General features: G+C 44.3%; 2 protein-coding genes across 2 annotated transcripts in view; one reads left to right on the plus strand and one right to left on the minus strand.

Moving 5' to 3' along the window:
- The window catches only part of LYPD1 (LY6/PLAUR domain containing 1), a 96,640-nt gene extending 80,323 nt beyond the window's left edge, over positions 1 to 16,317 (plus strand). The window contains exon 3 of the mRNA XM_075316957.1: positions 15,229 to 16,317. Within this exon, the coding sequence (XP_075173072.1) occupies positions 15,229 to 15,458 (230 nt within the window). The 3' untranslated portion in view covers positions 15,459 to 16,317. The remainder of the gene's footprint in view (positions 1 to 15,228) is intronic.
- Positions 15,925 to 18,797, minus strand: part of GPR39 (G protein-coupled receptor 39) — a 314,090-nt gene continuing 311,217 nt past the window's right edge. The window contains exon 2 of the mRNA XM_075316956.1: positions 15,925 to 16,857. Coding sequence (XP_075173071.1) covers positions 16,367 to 16,857 — 491 coding nt within the window. The 3' untranslated portion in view covers positions 15,925 to 16,366. The remainder of the gene's footprint in view (positions 16,858 to 18,797) is intronic.

Here is an 18,797-nt window from a genome sequence, read left to right on the forward strand (position 1 = left end):
AGTTTTTATACAGTGAGGTCATTGGTTCACATGTTGTGAGCTCTGCAGTGTTTATACAGTGGAGTCATTAGTTCACATGTTGTGAGCTCAGCAGTGTTCATACAGTGGGGTCATTAGTTCACATGTAGTGAGCTCAGCAGTATTTATACAGTGGGGTCATTAGTTCACATGTTTTGAGCACAGAAGTGTTCATACAGTGGGGTCATTAGTTCACATGTTGTGAGCTCAGCAGTGTTTATACAGTGGGGTCATTAGTTCACATGTTGTGAGCTCAGCAGTGTTCATACAGTGTGGTCATTGGTTCCTATGTTATGAGCTCAGCAATGTTCATACAGTGGGGTCATTAGTTCACATGTTGTGAGTTCAGCAGGGTTTATACAGTGAGGTCATTAGTTCACATGTAAGCTCCGCAGTGTTCATACAGTGGGGTCATTAGTTCACATTTTGTGAGCTCAGCAGTGTTTATACAGTGAGGTCATTAGTTCACATGTGAGCTCAGCAGTCTTTATACAGTGAGGTCATTAGTTCACATGTGAGCTCAGCAGTCTTTATACAGTGAGGTCATTTGTTCACATGTGAGCTCGGCAGTGTTTATACAGTGGGGTCATTAGTTCACATGTTCTGAGCACAGCAGTGTTCATACAGTGGGATCATTAGTTCACATGTGAGCTCAGCAGTGTTTTATACAGTGAGGTCATTAGTTCACATGTTGTAAGCTCAGCAGTGTTTATACAGTGAGGTCATTAGTTCACATTTAGTGAGTTCAGCAGTGTTCATACAGTGGTGTCATTAATTCACCTGTTGTGAGCTCAGCAGTGTTCATACAATGGGGTCAATAGTTCACATGTTTTGAGCTCAGCAGTGTTCAGACAGTGGGGTCATTAATTTACATGTTGTGAGCTCAGCAGTGTTTATACAGTGAGGTCATTAGTTCACATGTTGTGTGCTCAGCAGTGTTTATACAGTGAGGTCATTAGTTCACATGTTGTAAGCTCAGCAGTTTTCATACAGTGGGGTCATTAGTTCACATTTTGTGAGCTCAGCAGTGTTCATACAGTGGGGTCATTAGTTCACATGTTGTGAGCTCTGCAGTGTTTATACAGTGGGGTCATTAGTTCACATGTTGTGAGCTCAGCAGTTTTTATACAGTGAGGTCATTGGTTCACATGTTGTGAGCTCTGCAGTGTTTATACAGTGGAGTCATTAGTTCACATGTTGTGAGCTCAGCAGTGTTCATACAGTGGGGTCATTAGTTCACATGTAGTGAGCTCAGCAGTATTTATACAGTGGGGTCATTAGTTCACATGTTTTGAGCACAGAAGTGTTCATACAGTGGGGTCATTAGTTCACATGTTGTGAGCTCAGCAGTGTTTATACAGTGGTGTCATTAGTTCACATGTTCTGAGCTCAGCAGTGTTCATACAGTGTGGTCATTGGTTCCTATGTTATGAGCTCAGCAATGTTCATACAGTGGGGTCATTAGTTCACATGTTGTGAGTTCAGCAGGGTTTATACAGTGAGGTCATTAGTTCACATGTAAGCTCCGCAGTGTTCATACAGTGGGGTCATTAGTTCACATTTTGTGAGCTCAGCAGTGTTTATACAGTGAGGTCATTAGTTCACATGTGAGCTCAGCAGTCTTTATACAGTGAGGTCATTAGTTCACATGTGAGCTCAGCAGTCTTTATACAGTGAGGTCATTTGTTCACATGTGAGCTCGGCAGTGTTTATACAGTGGGGTCATTAGTTCACATGTTCTGAGCACAGAAGTGTTCATACAGTGGGGTCATTAGTTCACATGTTGTGAGCTCAGCAGTGTTTATACAGTGTGGTCATTGGTTCACATGTTATGAGCTCAGCAGTGTTCATACAGTGGGGTCATTAGTTCACATGTTGTGAGTTCAGCAGTGTCTATACAGTGGGGTCATTAGTTCACATGTTGTGAGCTCAGCATTGTTTATTCAGTGGGGTCATTAGTTCACATGTAGTGAGTTCAGCAGTGTTTATACAGTGGGGTCATTAGTTCACATGTTGTGAGCTCAGCAGTGTTTATACAGTGAGGTCATTAGTTCACATGTTGTGAGCTCAGCAGTGTTTATACAGTGGGGTCATTAGTTCACATGTTGTGAGCTCAGCAGTGTTCATACAAAGGGTCATTAATTCACATGTGAGCTCAGCAGTGTTTATACAGTGGGTTCATTAGTTCACATGTTGTGAGCTCAGCAGTGTTCATACAGTGTGGTCATTAGTTCACATGTTGTGAGCTCAGCAGTGTTCATTCAGTGGGGTCATTAGTTCACATGTTATGAGCTCAGCAGTGTTTATACAGTGGGTTCATTAGTTCACATGTGAGCTCAGCAGTGTTTATACAGTGGGGTCATTAGTTCACATGTTATGAGCTCAGCAGTGTTCATGCAGTGGGGTCATTAGTTCACATGTTGTGAGCTCAGCAGTGTTTATACAGTGGGGTCATTAGTTCACATGTGAGCTCAGCAGTGTTCATACAGTGGGGTCATTAGTTCACATGTGAGCTCAGCAGTGTTCATACTGTGGGGTCATTAGTTCTCATGTTGTGAGCTCAGCAGTTTTCATACTGTGGGGTCATTAGTTCACATGTTGTGAGCTCAGCAGTGTTCATTCAGTGGGGTCATTAGTTCACATGTTGTGAGCTCAGCAGTGGTTATACAGTGAGGTCATTAGTTCACATATTGTGAGCTCAGCAGTGTTCATGCAGTGGGGTCATTAGTTCACATGTTGTGAGCTCAGCAGTGTTCATTCAGTGGGGTCATTAGTTCACATATTGTGAGCTCAGCAGTGTTCATGCAGTGGGGTCATTAGTTCACATGTTGTGAGCTCAGCAGTGTTTATACAGTGGGGTCATTAGTTCACATGTTGTGAGCTCAGCAGTGTTCATGCAGTGGGGTCATTAGTTCACATGGTCTGAGCTCTGCAGTGGTTATACAGTGTGGTCATTAGTTCACATGTTGTGAGCTCAGCAGTGTTCATGCAGTGGGGTCATTAGTTCACATGTTGTGAGCTCAGCAGTGTTTATACACTGGGGTCATTAGTTCACATGTTGTGTGCTCAGCAGTGTTTATACAGTGAGGTCATTAGTTCACATGTTGTGAGCTCAGCAGTGTTCATACTGTGGGGTCATTAGTTCACATGTTGTGAGCTGAGCAGTGTTCATGCAGTGGGGTCATTAGTTCACATGTTGTGAGCTCTGCAGTGGTTATACAGTGTGGTCATTAGTTCACATGTTGTGAGCTCAGCAGTGTTCATGCAGTGGGGTCATTAGTTCACATGTTGTGAGCTCAGCAGTGTTCATTCAGTGGGGTCATTAGTTCACATATTGTGAGCTCAGCAGTGTTCATGCAGTGGGGTCATTAGTTCACATGTTGTGAGCTCAGCAGTGTTTATACAGTGGGGTCATTAGTTCACATGTTGTGAGCTCAGCAGTGTTCATGCAGTGGGGTCATTAGTTCACATGTTGTGAGCTCTGCAGTGGTTATACAGTGGGGTCATTAGTTCACATGTTGTGTGCTCAGCAGTGTTTATACAGTGAGGTCATTAGTTCACATGTTGTGAGCTCAGCAGTGTTCATACTGTGGGGTCATTAGTTCACATGTTGTGAGCTGAGCAGTGTTCATGCAGTGGGGTCATTAGTTCACATGTTGTGAGCTCTGCAGTGGTTATACAGTGTGGTCATTAGTTCACATGTTGTGAGCTCAGCAGTGTTCATGTAGTGGGGTCATTAGTTCACATGTTGTGAGCTCAGCAGTGTTTATACAGTGGGGTCATTAGTTCACATGTTGTGAGTTCAGCAGTGTTTATACAGTGGGGTCATTAGTTCACATGTTGTGAGCTCAGCAGTGTTCATACTGTGGGGTCATTAGTTCACATGTTGTGAGGTCAGCAGTGTTCATGCAGTGGGGTCATTAGTTCACATGTTGTGAGCTCAGCAGTTTTCATGCAGTGGGGTCATTAGTTCACATGTTGTGATCTCAGCAGTGTTCATGCAGTGGGGTCATTAGTTCACATGTTGTGAGCTCTGCAGTGGTTATACAGTGTGGTCATTAGTTCACATGTTGTGATCTCAGCAGTGTTTATACAGTGGTGTCATTAGTTCACATATTGTGAGTTCAGCAGTGTTTATACAGTGGGGTCATTAGTTCACATGTTGTGATCTCAGCAGTGTTCATGCAGTGGGGTCATTAGTTCACATGTTGTGAGCTCAGCAGTGTTTATACAGTGGTGTCATTAGTTCACATATTGTGAGTTCAGCAGTGTTTATACAGTGGTGTCATTAGTTCACATGTTGTGATCTCAGCAGTGTTCATACTGTGGGGTCATTAGTTCACATGTTGTGAGCTCAGCAGGGTTTATACAATGGTGTCATTAGTTCACATGTTGTGATCTCAGCAGTGTTCATGCAGTGGGGTCATTAGTTCACATGTTGTGATCTCAGCAGTGTTCATGCAGTGGGGTCATTAGTTCACATGTTGTGAGCTCAGCAGTGTTTATACAGTGGGGTCATTAGTTCACATGTTGTGAGCTCTGCAGTGTTCATGCAGTGGGGTCATTAGTTCACATGTTGTGAGCTCTGCAGTGTTCATGCAGTGGTGTCATTAGTTCACATGTTGTGAGCTCAGCAGTGTTTATACAGTGGGGTCATTAGTTCACATGTAGTGATCTCAGCAGTGTTCATGCAATGGGGTCATTAGTTCACATGTTGTGAGCTCAGCAGTGTTCATGCAGTGGTGTCATTAGTTCACATGTTGTGAGCTCTGCAGTGTTCATTCAGTGGGGTCATTAGTTCACATGTTGTGAGCTCAGCAGTGTTTATACAGTGGGGTCATTAGTTCACATGTTGTGTGCTCAGCAGTGTTCATACTGTGGGGTCATTAGTTCACATGTTGTGTGCTCAGCAGTGTTTATACAGTGGGGTCATTAGTTCACATGTTGTGAGCTCAGCAGTGTTTATACAGTGGGGTCATTAGTTCACATGTTGTGAGCTCAGCAGTGTTCATACTGGGGTCATTAGTTCACATTTTGTGAGCTCAGCAGTGTTCATGCAGTGGGGTCATTAGTTCACATGTTGTGAGCTCAGCAGTGTTTATACAGTGGGGTCATTAGTTCACATGTTGTTAGCTCAGCAGTGTTTATAAAGTGGGGTCATTAGTTCACATGTGAGCTCAGCAGTGTTTATACAGTGTGGTCATTGGTTCCTATGTTATGAGCTCAGCAATGTTCATACAGTGGGGTCATTAGTTCACATGTTGTGAGTTCAGCAGGGTTTATACAGTGAGGTCATTAGTTCACATGTAAGCTCCGCAGTGTTCATACAGTGGGGTCATTAGTTCACATATTGTGAGCTCAGCAGTGTTTATACTGTGAGGTCATTAGTTCACATGTGAGCTCAGCAGTCTTTATACAGTGAGGTCATTTGTTCACATGTGAGCTCGGCAGTGTTTATACAGTGGGGTCATTAGTTCACATGTTCTGAGCACAGAAGTGTTCATACAGTGGGGTCATTAGTTCACATGTTGTGAGCTCAGCAGTGTTTATACAGTGTGGTCATTGGTTCACATGTTATGAGCTCAGCAGTGTTCATACAGTGGGGTCATTAGTTCACATGTTGTGAGTTCAGCAGTGTCAATACAGTGGGGTCATTAGTTCACATGTTGTGAGCTCAGCATTGTTTATTCAGTGGGGTCATTAGTTCACATGTAGTGAGTTCAGCAGTGTTTATACAGTGGGGTCATTAGTTCACATGTTGTGAGCTCAGCAGTGTTTATACAGTGGGGTCATTAGTTCTCATGTTGTGAGCTCAGCAGTGTTCATACAAAGGGTCATTAATTCACATGTGAGCTCAGCAGTGTTTATACAGTGGGTTCGTTAGTTCACATGTTGTGAGCTCAGCAGTGTTCATACAGTGTGGTCATTAGTTCACATGTTGTGAGCTCAGCAGTGTTCATACAGTGGGGTCATTAGTTCACATGTAGTGAGCTCAGCAGTGTTTATACAGTGGGGTCATTAGTTCACATGTTTTGAGCACAGAAGTGTTCATACAGTGGGGTCATTAGTTCACATGTTGTGAGCTCAGCAGTGTTTATACAGTGGGGTCATTAGTTCACATGTTGTGAGCTCAGCAGTGTTCATACAGTGTGGTCATTGGTTCCTATGTTATGAGCTCAGCAATGTTCATACAGTGGGGTCATTAGTTCACATGTTGTGAGTTCAGCAGGGTTTATACAGTGAGGTCATTAGTTCACATGTAAGCTCCGCAGTGTTCATACAGTGGGGTCATTAGTTCACATTTTGTGAGCTCAGCAGTGTTTATACAGTGAGGTCATTAGTTCACATGTGAGCTCAGCAGTCTTTATACAGTGAGGTCATTAGTTCACATGTGAGCTCAGCAGTCTTTATACAGTGAGGTCATTTGTTCACATGTGAGCTCGGCAGTGTTTATACAGTGGGGTCATTAGTTCACATGTTCTGAGCACAGAAGTGTTCATACAGTGGGGTCATTAGTTCACATGTTGTGAGCTCAGCAGTGTTTATACAGTGTGGTCATTGGTTCACATGTTATGAGCTCAGCAGTGTTCATACAGTGGGGTCATTAGTTCACATGTTGTTAGTTCAGCAGTGTCTATACAGTGGGGTCATTAGTTCACATGTTGTGAGCTCAGCATTGTTTATTCAGTGGGGTCATTAGTTCACATGTAGTGAGTTCAGCAGTGTTTATACAGTGGGGTCATTAGTTCACATGTTGTGAGCTCAGCAGTGTTTATACAGTGAGGTCATTAGTTCACATGTTGTGAGCTCAGCAGTGTTTATACAGTGGGGTCATTAGTTCACATGTTGTGAGCTCAGCAGTGTTCATACAAAGGGTCATTAATTCACATGTGAGCTCAGCAGTGTTTATACAGTGGGTTCATTAGTTCACATGTTGTGAGCTCAGCAGTGTTCATACAGTGTGGTCATTAGTTCACATGTTGTGAGCTCAGCAGTGTTCATACAGTGGGGTCATTAGTTCACATGTTGTGAGCTCAGCAGTGTTCATTCAGTGGGGTCATTAGTTCACATGTTATGAGCTCAGCAGTGTTTATACAGTGGGTTCATTAGTTCACATGTGAGCTCAGCAGTGTTTATACAGTGGGGTCATTAGTTCACATGTTGTGAGCTCAGCAGTGTTCATGCAGTGGGGTCATTAGTTCACATGTTGTGAGCTCAGCAGTGTTTGTACAGTGGGGTCATTAGTTCACATGTGAGCTCAGCAGTGTTCATACAGTGGGGTCATTAGTTCACATGTGAGCTCAGCAGTGTTCATACTGTGGGGTCATTAGTTCACATGTTGTGAGCTCAGCAGTGTTCATGCAGTGGGGTCATTAGTTCACATGTTGTGAGCTCAGCAGTGTTCATGCAGTGGGGTCATTAGTTCACATGTTGTGATCTCAGCAGTGTTCATGCAGTGGGGTCATTAGTTCACATGTTGTGAGCTCTGTAGTGGTTATACAGTGTGGTCATTAGTTCACATGTTGTGATCTCAGCAGTGTTTATACAGTGGTGTCATTAGTTCACATATTGTGAGTTCAGCAGTGTTTATACAGTGGGGTCATTAGTTCACATGTTGTGATCTCAGCAGTGTTCATGCAGTGGGGTCATTAGTTCACATGTTGTGAGCTCAGCAGTGTTTATACAGTGGTGTCATTAGTTCACATATTGTGAGTTCAGCAGTGTTTATACAGTGGTGTCATTAGTTCACATGTTGTGATCTCAGCAGTGTTCATACTGTGGGGTCATTAGTTCACATGTTGTGAGCTCAGCAGGGTTTATACAATGGTGTCATTAGTTCACATGTTGTGATCTCAGCAGTGTTCATGCAGTGGGGTCATTAGTTCACATGTTGTGATCTCAGCAGTGTTCATGCAGTGGGGTCATTAGTTCACATGTTGTGAGCTCAGCAGTGTTTATACAGTGGGGTCATTAGTTCACATGTTGTGAGCTCTGCAGTGTTCATGCAGTGGGGTCATTAGTTCACATGTTGTGAGCTCTGCAGTGTTCATGCAGTGGTGTCATTAGTTCACATGTTGTGAGCTCAGCAGTGTTTATACAGTGGGGTCATTAGTTCACATGTAGTGAGCTCAGCAGTGTTCATGCAATGGGGTCATTAGTTCACATGTTGTGAGCTCAGCAGTGTTCATGCAGTGGTGTCATTAGTTCACATGTTGTGAGCTCTGCAGTGTTCATTCAGTGGGGTCATTAGTTCACATGTTGTGAGCTCAGCAGTGTTTATACAGTGGGGTCATTAGTTCACATGTTGTGTGCTCAGCAGTGTTCATACTGTGGGGTCATTAGTTCACATGTTGTGTGCTCAGCAGTGTTTATACAGTGGGGTCATTAGTTCACATGTTGTGAGTTCAGCAGTGTTTATACAGTGGGGTCATTAGTTCACATGTTGTGAGCTCAGCAGTGTTCATACTGTGGGGTCATTAGTTCACATGTTGTGAGCTCAGCAGTGTTCATGCAGTGGGGTCATTAGTTCACATGTTGTGAGCTCAGCAGTGTTCATGCAGTGGGGTCATTAGTTCACATGTTGTGAGCTCTGCAGTGGTTATACAGTGTGGTCATTAGTTCACATGTTGTGATCTCAGCAGTGTTTATACAGTGGTGTCATTAGTTCACATATTGTGAGTTCAGCAGTGTTTATACAGTGGGGTCATTAGTTCACATGTTGTGATCTCAGCAGTGTTCATGCAGTGGGGTCATTAGTTCACATGTTGTGAGCTCAGCAGTGTTTATACAGTGGTGTCATTAGTTCACATATTGTGAGTTCAGCAGTGTTTATACAGTGGTGTCATTAGTTCACATGTTGTGATCTCAGCAGTGTTCATACTGTGGGGTCATTAGTTCACATGTTGTGAGCTCAGCAGGGTTTATACAATGGTGTCATTAGTTCACATGTTGTGATCTCAGCAGTGTTCATGCAGTGGGGTCATTAGTTCACATGTTGTGATCTCAGCAGTGTTCATGCAGTGGGGTCATTAGTTCACATGTTGTGAGCTCAGCAGTGTTTATACAGTGGGGTCATTAGTTCACATGTTGTGAGCTCTGCAGTGTTCATGCAGTGGGGTCATTAGTTCACATGTTGTGAGCTCTGCAGTGTTCATGCAGTGGTGTCATTAGTTCACATGTTGTGAGCTCAGCAGTGTTTATACAGTGGGGTCATTAGTTCACATGTAGTGAGCTCAGCAGTGTTCATGCAATGGGGTCATTAGTTCACATGTTGTGAGCTCAGCAGTGTTCATGCAGTGGTGTCATTAGTTCACATGTTGTGAGCTCTGCAGTGTTCATTCAGTGGGGTCATTAGTTCACATGTTGTGAGCTCAGCAGTGTTTATACAGTGGGGTCATTAGTTCACATGTTGTGTGCTCAGCAGTGTTCATACTGTGGGGTCATTAGTTCACATGTTGTGTGCTCAGCAGTGTTTATACAGTGGGGTCATTAGTTCACATGTTGTGTGCTCAGCAGTGTTTATACAGTGGGGTCATTAGTTCACATGTTGTGAGCTCAGCAGTGTTCATACTGGGGTCATTAGTTCACATTTTGTGAGCTCAGCAGTGTTCATGCAGTGGGGTCATTAGTTCACATGTTGTGAGCTCAGCAGTGTTTATACAGTGGGGTCATTAGTTCACATGTTGTTAGCTCAGCAGTGTTTATAAAGTGGGGTCATTAGTTCACATGTGAGCTCAGCAGTGTTTATACAGTGTGGTCATTGGTTCCTATGTTATGAGCTCAGCAATGTTCATACAGTGGGGTCATTAGTTCACATGTTGTGAGTTCAGCAGGGTTTATACAGTGAGGTCATTAGTTCACATGTAAGCTCCGCAGTGTTCATACAGTGGGGTCATTAGTTCACATATTGTGAGCTCAGCAGTGTTCATGCAGTGGGGTCATTAGTTCACATGTTGTGAGCTCAGCAGTGTTTGTACAGTGGGGTCATTAGTTCACATGTGAGCTCAGCAGTGTTCATACAGTGGGGTCATTAGTTCACATGTTGTGAGTTCAGCAGTGTTTATACAGTGGGGTCATTAGTTCACATGTTGTGAGCTCTGCAGTGGTTATACAGTGTGGTCATTAGTTCACATGTTGTGAGCTCAGCAGTGTTCATGTAGTGGGGTCATTAGTTCACATGTTGTGAGCTCAGCAGTGTTTATACAGTGGGGTCATTAGTTCACATGTTGTGAGTTCAGCAGTGTTTATACAGTGGGGTCATTAGTTCACATGTTGTGAGCTCAGCAGTGTTCATGCAGTGGGGTCATTAGTTCACATGTTGTGAGCTCAGCAGTGTTCATTCAGTGGGGTCATTAGTTCACATATTGTGAGCTCAGCAGTGTTCATGCAGTGGGGTCATTAGTTCACATGTTGTGAGCTCAGCAGTGTTTATACAGTGGGGTCATTAGTTCACATGTTGTGTGCTCAGCAGTGTTCATACTGTGGGGTCATTAGTTCACATGTTGTGAGTTCAGCAGTGTTTATACAGTGGGGTCATTAGTTCACATGTTGTGAGCTCAGCAGTGTTCATGCAGTGGGGTCATTAGTTCACATGTTGTGAGCTCTGCAGTGGTTATACAGTGTGGTCATTAGTTCACATGTTGTGAGCTCAGCAGTGTTCATGCAGTGGGGTCATTAGTTCACATGTTGTGAGCTCAGCAGTGTTTATACAGTGGGGTCATTAGTTCACATGTTGTGTGCTCAGCAGTGTTTATACAGTGGGGTCATTAGTTCACATGTTGTGAGCTCAGCAGTGTTCATACTGTGGGGTCATTAGTTCACATGTTGTGAGCTCAGCAGTGTTCATGCAGTGGGGTCATTAGTTCACATGTTGTGAGCTCTGCAGTGGTTATACAGTGTGGTCATTAGTTCACATGTTGTGAGCTCAGCAGTGTTCATGCAGTGGGGTCATTAGTTCACATGTTGTGAGTTCAGCAGTGTTTATACAGTGGGGTCATTAGTTCACATGTTGTGAGCTCAGCAGTGTTCATACTGTGGGGTCATTAGTTCACATGTTGTGAGCTCAGCAGTGTTCATGCAGTGGGGTCATTAGTTCACATGTTGTGAGCTCAGCAGTGTTCATACTGTGGGATCATTAGTTCACATGTTGTGAGTTCAGCAGTGTTTATACAGTGGGGTCATTAGTTCACATGTTGTGAGCTCAGCAGTGTTCATGCAGTGGGGTCATTAGTTCACATGTTGTGAGCTCTGCAGTGGTTATACAGTGTGGTCATTAGTTCACATGTTGTGAGCTCAGCAGTGTTCATGCAGTGGGGTCATTAGTTCACATGTTGTGATCTCAGCAGTGTTCATGCAGTGGGGTCATTAGTTCACATGTTGTGATCTCAGCAGTGTTTATACAGTGGGGTCATTAGTTCACATGTTGTGAGCTCAGCAGTGTTTATACAGTGGGGTCATTAGTTCACATATTGTGAGCTCAGCAGTGTTCATGCAGTGGTGTCATTAGTTCACATGTTGTGAGCTCAGCAGTGTTCATGCAGTGGGGTTATTAGTTCACATGTTGTGAGCTCAGCAGTGTTTATACAGTGGGGTCATTAGTTCACATGTGAGCTCAGCAGTGTTTATACAGTGGGGTCATTAGTTCACATGTTGTGAGCTCTGCAGTGGTTATACAGTGTGGTCATTAGTTCACATGTTGTGATCTCAGCAGTGTTTATACAGTGGTGTCATTAGTTCACATATTGTGAGTTCAGCAGTGTTTATACAGTGGGGTCATTAGTTCACATGTTGTGATCTCAGTAGTGTTCATGCAGTGGGGTCATTAGTTCACATATTGTGAGTTCAGCAGTGTTTATACAGTGGTGTCATTAGTTCACATGTTGTGATCTCAGCAGTGTTCATACTGTGGGGTCATTAGTTCACATGTTGTGAGCTCAGCAGGGTTTTTACAGTGGTGTCATTAGTTCACATGTTGTGATCTCAGCAGTGTTCATGCAGTGGGGTCATTAGTTCACATGTTGTGATCTCAGCAGTGTTCATGCAGTGGGGTCATTAGTTCACATGTTGTGAGCTCAGCAGTGTTTATACAGTGGGGTCATTAGTTCACATGTTGTGTGCTCAGCAGTGTTCATACTGTGGGGTCATTAGTTCACATGTGTGCTCAGCAGTGTTTATACAGTGGGGTCATTAGTTCACATGTTGTGAGCTCAGCAGTGTTCATACTGGGGTCATTAGTTCACGTGTTGTGAGCTCAGCAGTGTTCATGCAGTGGGGTCATTAGTTCACATGGTGTGAGCTCTGCAGTGGTTATACAGTGTGGTCATTAGTTCACATGTTGTGTGCTCAGCAGTGTTTATACAGTGGGGTCATTAGTTCACATGTTGTGAGCTCAGCAGTGTTCATACTGGGGTCATTAGTTCACATGTTGTGAGCTCAGCAGTGTTCATGCAGTGGGGTCATTAGTTCACATGTTGTGATCTCAGCAGTGTTTATACAGTGGTGTCATTAGTTCACATGTTGTGATCTCAGCAGTGTTCATACAGTGTGGTCATTAGTTCACATGTTGTGAGCTCTGCAGTGTTCATGCAGTGGGGTCATTAGTTCACATGTTGTGAGCTTTGCAGTGTTCATGCAGTGGTGTCATTAGTTCACATGTTGTGAGCTCAGCAGTGTTTATACAGTGGGGTCATTAGTTCACATGTAGTGAGCTCAGCAGTGTTCATGCAATGGGGTCATTAGTTCACATGTTGTGAGCTCAGCAGTGTTCATGCAGTGGTGTCATTAGTTCACATGTTGTGAGCTCAGCAGGGTTTATACAGTGGGGTCATTACTTCACATGTTATGATCTCAGCAGTGTTCATGCAGTGGGGTCATTAGTTCACATATTGTGAGCTCAGCAGTGTTTATACAGTGGGGTCATTAGTTCACATGTTGTGAGCTCAGCAGTGTTTATACAGTTGGGTCATTAGTTCACATGTTGTGAGCTCAGCAGTGTTCATGCAGTGGTGTCATTAGTTCACATGTTGTGAGCTCAGCAGTGTTCATGCAGTGGTGTCATTAGTTCACATGTTGTGATCTCAGCAGTGTTCATGCAGTGGTGTCATTAGTTCACATGTTGTGAGCTCAGCAGTGTTCATGCAGTGGTGTCATTAGTTCACATGTTGTGAGCTCTGCAGTGTTCATTCAGTGGGGTCATTAGTTCACATGTGAGCTCAGCAGTGTTCATGCAGTGGGGTTATTAGTTCACATGTTGTGAGCTCAGCAGTGTTCATGCAGTGGGGTCATTAGTTCACATGTTGTGAGCTCTGCAGTGTTTATACAGTGGGGTCATTAGTTCACATGTTGTGAGCTCAGCAGTGTTTATACAGTGGGGTCATTAGTTCACATGTAGTGAGCTCAGCAGTGTTCATGCAGTGAGGTCATTAGTTCACATGTTGTGCGCTCAGCAGTGTTCATGCAGTGGTGTCATTAGTTCACATGTTGTGAGCTCAGCAGTGTTTATACAGTGGTGTCATTAGTTCACATGTTGTGAGCTCTGCAGTGTTCATTCAGTGGGGTCATTAGTTCACATGTTGTGAGCTCAGCAGTGTTCATGCAGTGGAGTCATTAGTTCACATGTTGTGAGCTCTGCAGTGTTTATACAGTGGTGTCATTAGTTCATATGTTGTGAGTTCAGCAGTGTTTATACAGTGGTGTCATTAGTTCACATGTTGTGAGCTCTGCAGTGTTCATTCAGTGGGGTCATTAGTTCACATGTGAGCTCAGCAATGTTCATGCAGTGGGGTTATTAGTTCACATGTTGTGATCTCAGCAGTGTTCATGCAGTGGTGTCATTAGTTCACATGTTGTGAGCTCAGCAGTGTTCATGCAGTGGTGTCATTAGTTCACATGTTGTGAGCTCTGCAGTGTTCATTCAGTGGGGTCATTAGTTCACATGTGAGCTCAGCAGTGTTTATACAGTGGGGTTATTAGTTCACATGTTGTGAGCTCAGCAGTGTTCATACAGTGGGGTCATTAGTTCACATGTTGTGAGCTCTGCAGTGTTCATGCAGTGGGGTCATTAGTTCACATGTTGTGAGCTCAGCAGTGTTCATGCAGTGGTGTCATTAGTTCACATGTTGTGAGCTCAGCAGTGTTCATGCAGTGGTGTCATTAGTTCACATGTTGTGAGCTCAGCAGTGTTCATGCAGTGGGGTCATTAGTTCACATGTTGTGAGCTCAGCAGTGTTCATGCAGTGGGGTCATTAGTTCACATGTTGTGAGCTCAGCAGTGTTCATGCAGTGGTGTCATTAGTTCACATGTTGTGAGCTCAGCAGTGTTCATGCAGTGGGGTCATTAGTTCACATGTTGTGAGCTCTGCAGTGTTCATGCAGTGGGGTCATTAGTTCACATGTTGTGAGCTCAGCAGTGTTCATGCAGTGGGGTCATTAGTTCACATGTTGTGAGCTCAGCAGTGTTCATGCAGTGGGGTCATTAGTTCACATGTTGTGAGCTCTGCAGTGTTCATACAGTGGGGTCATTAGTTCACATATTGTGAGCTCAGCAGTGTTCATGCAGTGGTGTCATTAGTTCACATGTTGTGAGCTCTGCAGTGTTCATTCAGTGGGGTCATTAGTTCACATGTGAGCTCAGCAGTGTTCATGCAGTGGGGTCATTAGTTCACATGTTGTGAGCTCAGCAGTGTTCATTCAGTGGGGTCATTAGTTCACATGTTGTGAGCCCAGCAGTGTTCATGCAGTGGGGTCATTAGTTCACATGTTGTGAGCTCAGCAGTGTTCATGCAGTGGGGTCATTAGTTCACATGTTGTGAGCTCAGCAGTGTTCATGCAGTGGGGTCATTAGTCCACATTTGATGGAGCCTTCAGTGTCTATGTGGTCTGATTGTGCGGAGGACCTGTTGTCTGGAGACATGAGATGAATAGCAGTGCGAGTATCGGAGTCTGCAGTGTCCCTTGTGTGTATTGGAGCTGCTGTTTTTGGTTGTCCTCGTTCTTACTGTATACATATACATAACATATATCATGTGACCTTGAGACAACGCCCTTAATAGTTTTGTGGGTTTTCTTCGCACATGATGCTGATTATGGCGCTATCATGAGGAGGTTCCGTTGGCTCGATGTGGACGGGCTGTGATTCCAGAATATCAATAGTTCATTTCACAGATGATGGTTTCTCTGATCAGCCTGTAATTGCTTGTTCTTGTTTTCCAGGGATAATGTATCGTAAGTCATGTGCTTCCTCAGCCGCCTGCCTCATCGCCTCCGCTGGATACCAGTCTTTCTGCACCCCAGGCAAAGTCAATTCAGTTTGCATCAGCTGCTGTGACACCTCTCTTTGCAATGGTCCCCGGGCCAAGAAGAGCAGGAATTTGGCCGTATCTCATAGATGGGGGGCTCCAATGGCGCTCCTGGCACTGCTCATCTTTGCAGAACTGCTCTAGCCAGTTTGTAGCTCAGGACTACTTTGTTGGTTTGTTTCAACAGGTCACCAAAAATCTATTTTCTTATATTTTCTGATTGGGGTTTGATGTCTGCCGTTCTGACAAAAGGCATTTAAAGAAAAAATGAAAAACGTGTGGAAACAAAGCAACTTCCTACAGGATCCCCGTGCCATGAGTGGGTCCCTCTGCCATCACTCGAGTCATGTAACAGGCCAGTGTCACTCCAGCTTTATTATATGTGTATATGCTACAATTCAGAACAGGAAACAGCAGCCAGGCCAGCGACCTCCACAAGCCCCCCACACCCTGGACGCCCAGCACCCCTCCTCTTCCACAATTCTCTTCCACAGTGTTCAAGCAGAAGGTGAGGATGATCACGCCTATCTACCTCATATCTTTTGTCTACGACATCTCACGCTCCATGGTTTATATTGAACCAAATAAATGAATCGTCAAGAGAGACTGAAGAAAGTTTATTACAGTTGGAATACAATGTTTGTGTCTTTTCATCCCAAAGACACAGCAATAACTCCCTGCGCACGTTGCCACCATTTTGTCTCCTCGCTCATCTTCCCATCATGTTACATGTCTCCTTGTGCCCCTTTCTATATTGTGTGGTTTTTTGCTGCTTCTCATGGTCATTCTTAGTATGTTGTAAACTGCTCTCACTTCCATCCTCTTGTAAATCTTCCAGTTGTGTTTTATTCCTGCCCATGCCCCTTTCCACCATATTGTATGTCTCCCATTCTTGTGTGTTACCTGCTTATCTTCACTCTCACCTTGCACTGTGCTATGGAATATGATGGCACTACAAATAAAGTGTAACAACAATAAAAGCACAAGTAGGTTGCGTCAGTAACTAGCTCGTTGTGTGTCCTTTGGTGAAACGCTGTGTGGATCTGAATGTCTCAGATTTCACTTTCATAGACGCCGTTACTTCCAGATGTCACCGGCTTCGTTCCATCCGAGTGACCTTGATGGGAAGGCATTGTTACCAGGCTTCTCTCCTGCCCAGAAAGGCTGAAAGTCTGACTCTTATTTTGTGGCGTGGCTGTGCTGTTTCTTTTCAAGGACATGGAGACCAGCGGCCGCTTGTAGTTCGTGCTGCTGGCAGCAGAGTGTAGGTGAACTCTGCGAAGCCTTTCTACGTTGATATGTTCCAGGGTCAAATGACAGTGAAGGACCTGAAGGAACACGTCTCGGAATTGTTTTGAAGAAATGTTGTACAAAAGCGGATTCACAACAGAGCTGAGGTAAAAGAAGGTGTCAGCCACTGGAAGCAGCGTCATGTAGGCACGGAAGTAGCTGACTGTCCACTCCTGTTTGGGTATGCTGGCTGCCATGATGCGGAGGACCTGGTTGGGCATCCAGCAGAGAGTAAGAGTCAGAACTATGAGCCCTGTTGAGAGAAGAAAAAGATATCAGTATGGTGGTGCTGCCTCCTGGTTACCAGGTACAGTAAATCATGGTGGAGGATATGCCGCAGGCACAGTCACCTTGACAGGGTCATTATGTGGCATCAGTTCTGCTGGAATAGATTGTGAAAATGATGTTTATTGATCAGAGCCGCTCGGCTGAGCTCTCGTTCTGCTTTGAGGGGGAGGGTGGCAGACGTTTTACTTGTCCTAGAGCCATGAAGCCACACAAAAAACTCTTCCTATTGATTATTTCTTAGATAAACCTAAGTCGTGCATCAGAAATGAAGTCTTCTGAATACCAGTAATATCCATTAGAGCGGAGGATGACTCCATTGTATATGATAGGTCATTCTAATCCATTACACTCATCTACACTGTGCCCTTCATGGTGGCCGACATGTTTATTGTACATCTGGTTACGCTTGGAGGTGGACATAATGCCATCTTAGGCTGTGTGCCCGCCATGAGTTGCCGAATTCTTGACACTACGTACTTTCTCTGCATCAAAAATGCAGCGTCTAACAATTCCAGCAAAGTGAAGGGGAATCTCCTGCCCGCTGAGCTTTTAATCTCCTTGTGATCTGACCTACGGGATGTTTATCAACTCTGCAACATGACAATATCTTTTCCAGTGAGTTTCATGTGCAGATCTTCCTCATAGACTTGCATTACATACAGAAAAAACACCAATAAAAAGTGCACTTGCATTTTGTAGTGTTTCAACTGTGGAGCACATGTAATACGCGTGAAGTTTTGTCAAAGCTCATTGTCAGAAAGCATCAAACACAAAGCAGCTTTACTTAAAACATCATAACAAGAAGAGACAAAAACCGCAGCATCTAAAATGCATGTAAAAAATCACAAGTCACCTAATTTCCACAATAGGTAGAGAAATTCTGCAACATAAAAAAACTCACCAAAAGCTTGCTGTGTGCACGTAACCTTAAGGCGGCTTTGCACGTTGCAACATCGCACGTGCGATGTCGGTGGGGTCAAATCGAAAGTGACGCACATCCGGCGTCACTTTCGACATTGTAGTGTGTAAATCCTAGATGATACGATTAACGAGCGCAAAAGCGTCGTTATCGTATCATCGGTGTAGGCTTCGACTCTTTCAAAATTACGCTGCCGCGACAGGCACGATGTTGTTCCTCGTTCCTGCGGCTGCACACATCACTGTGTATGAAGCCGCAGGAGCGAGGAACATCTCCTTCCCTGCCGCCGGCGGCTATACGGAAGGAAGAAGGTGGGCGGGATGTTTACATCCTGCTCATCTCCGCCCCTCCGCTTTGGCCGCCTGCCGTGTGACGTCGCTCTGACGTTGTACGACCCATCCCCTTAGGAAGGAGGCGGGACGCCGGCCACAGCGACGTCGCAGGGCAGGTGAGTGCATGTGAAGCTGGCGTAGCGATTTTTGTTCGCTACGCCAGGAATCACAAGATATCGCTGCTGCGACGGGGGCGGGGACTATCGCGTGCGACATCGCAGCATCGGCTTGCGATGTCGCAACGTGCAAAGCCCGCCTTAGTGTGGTGCATGCAGCTGCAGGTTATTGTGCTCCAAGACAAGACAACACTTTTCTGTGTAACTCACAACCCTGCCTTCTTATTACTAGGTTTTTTTGTTTTTTTTTTCTTGCTCCTGGTGTATTTAGCGATCTTTGCAGTGGATTTTTTTTTGTTGCTTTATATTACATCAATATATTTATATATCATTTCTTTATAGTACATCCTTTTTTTTACACCTTTTTTATTCATTTTGCAATTTTTCCTTCAATTTTGAATTCTATCTGAAAATGGGGTGTGATTTCATTAGGATGAGTGATGTTACCGTATAAGACGCAGTGGACCATAGGACGCACCCTGGTTTTAGAGGAAAATAGGAAAATAAAATTTTAAGCAAAAAATGTGGTCATGACACA

Source organism: Anomaloglossus baeobatrachus, chromosome 7, assembly GCF_048569485.1.
Source record: "Anomaloglossus baeobatrachus isolate aAnoBae1 chromosome 7, aAnoBae1.hap1, whole genome shotgun sequence".
Classification (NCBI taxonomy): Eukaryota; Metazoa; Chordata; class Amphibia; order Anura; family Aromobatidae; genus Anomaloglossus; species Anomaloglossus baeobatrachus.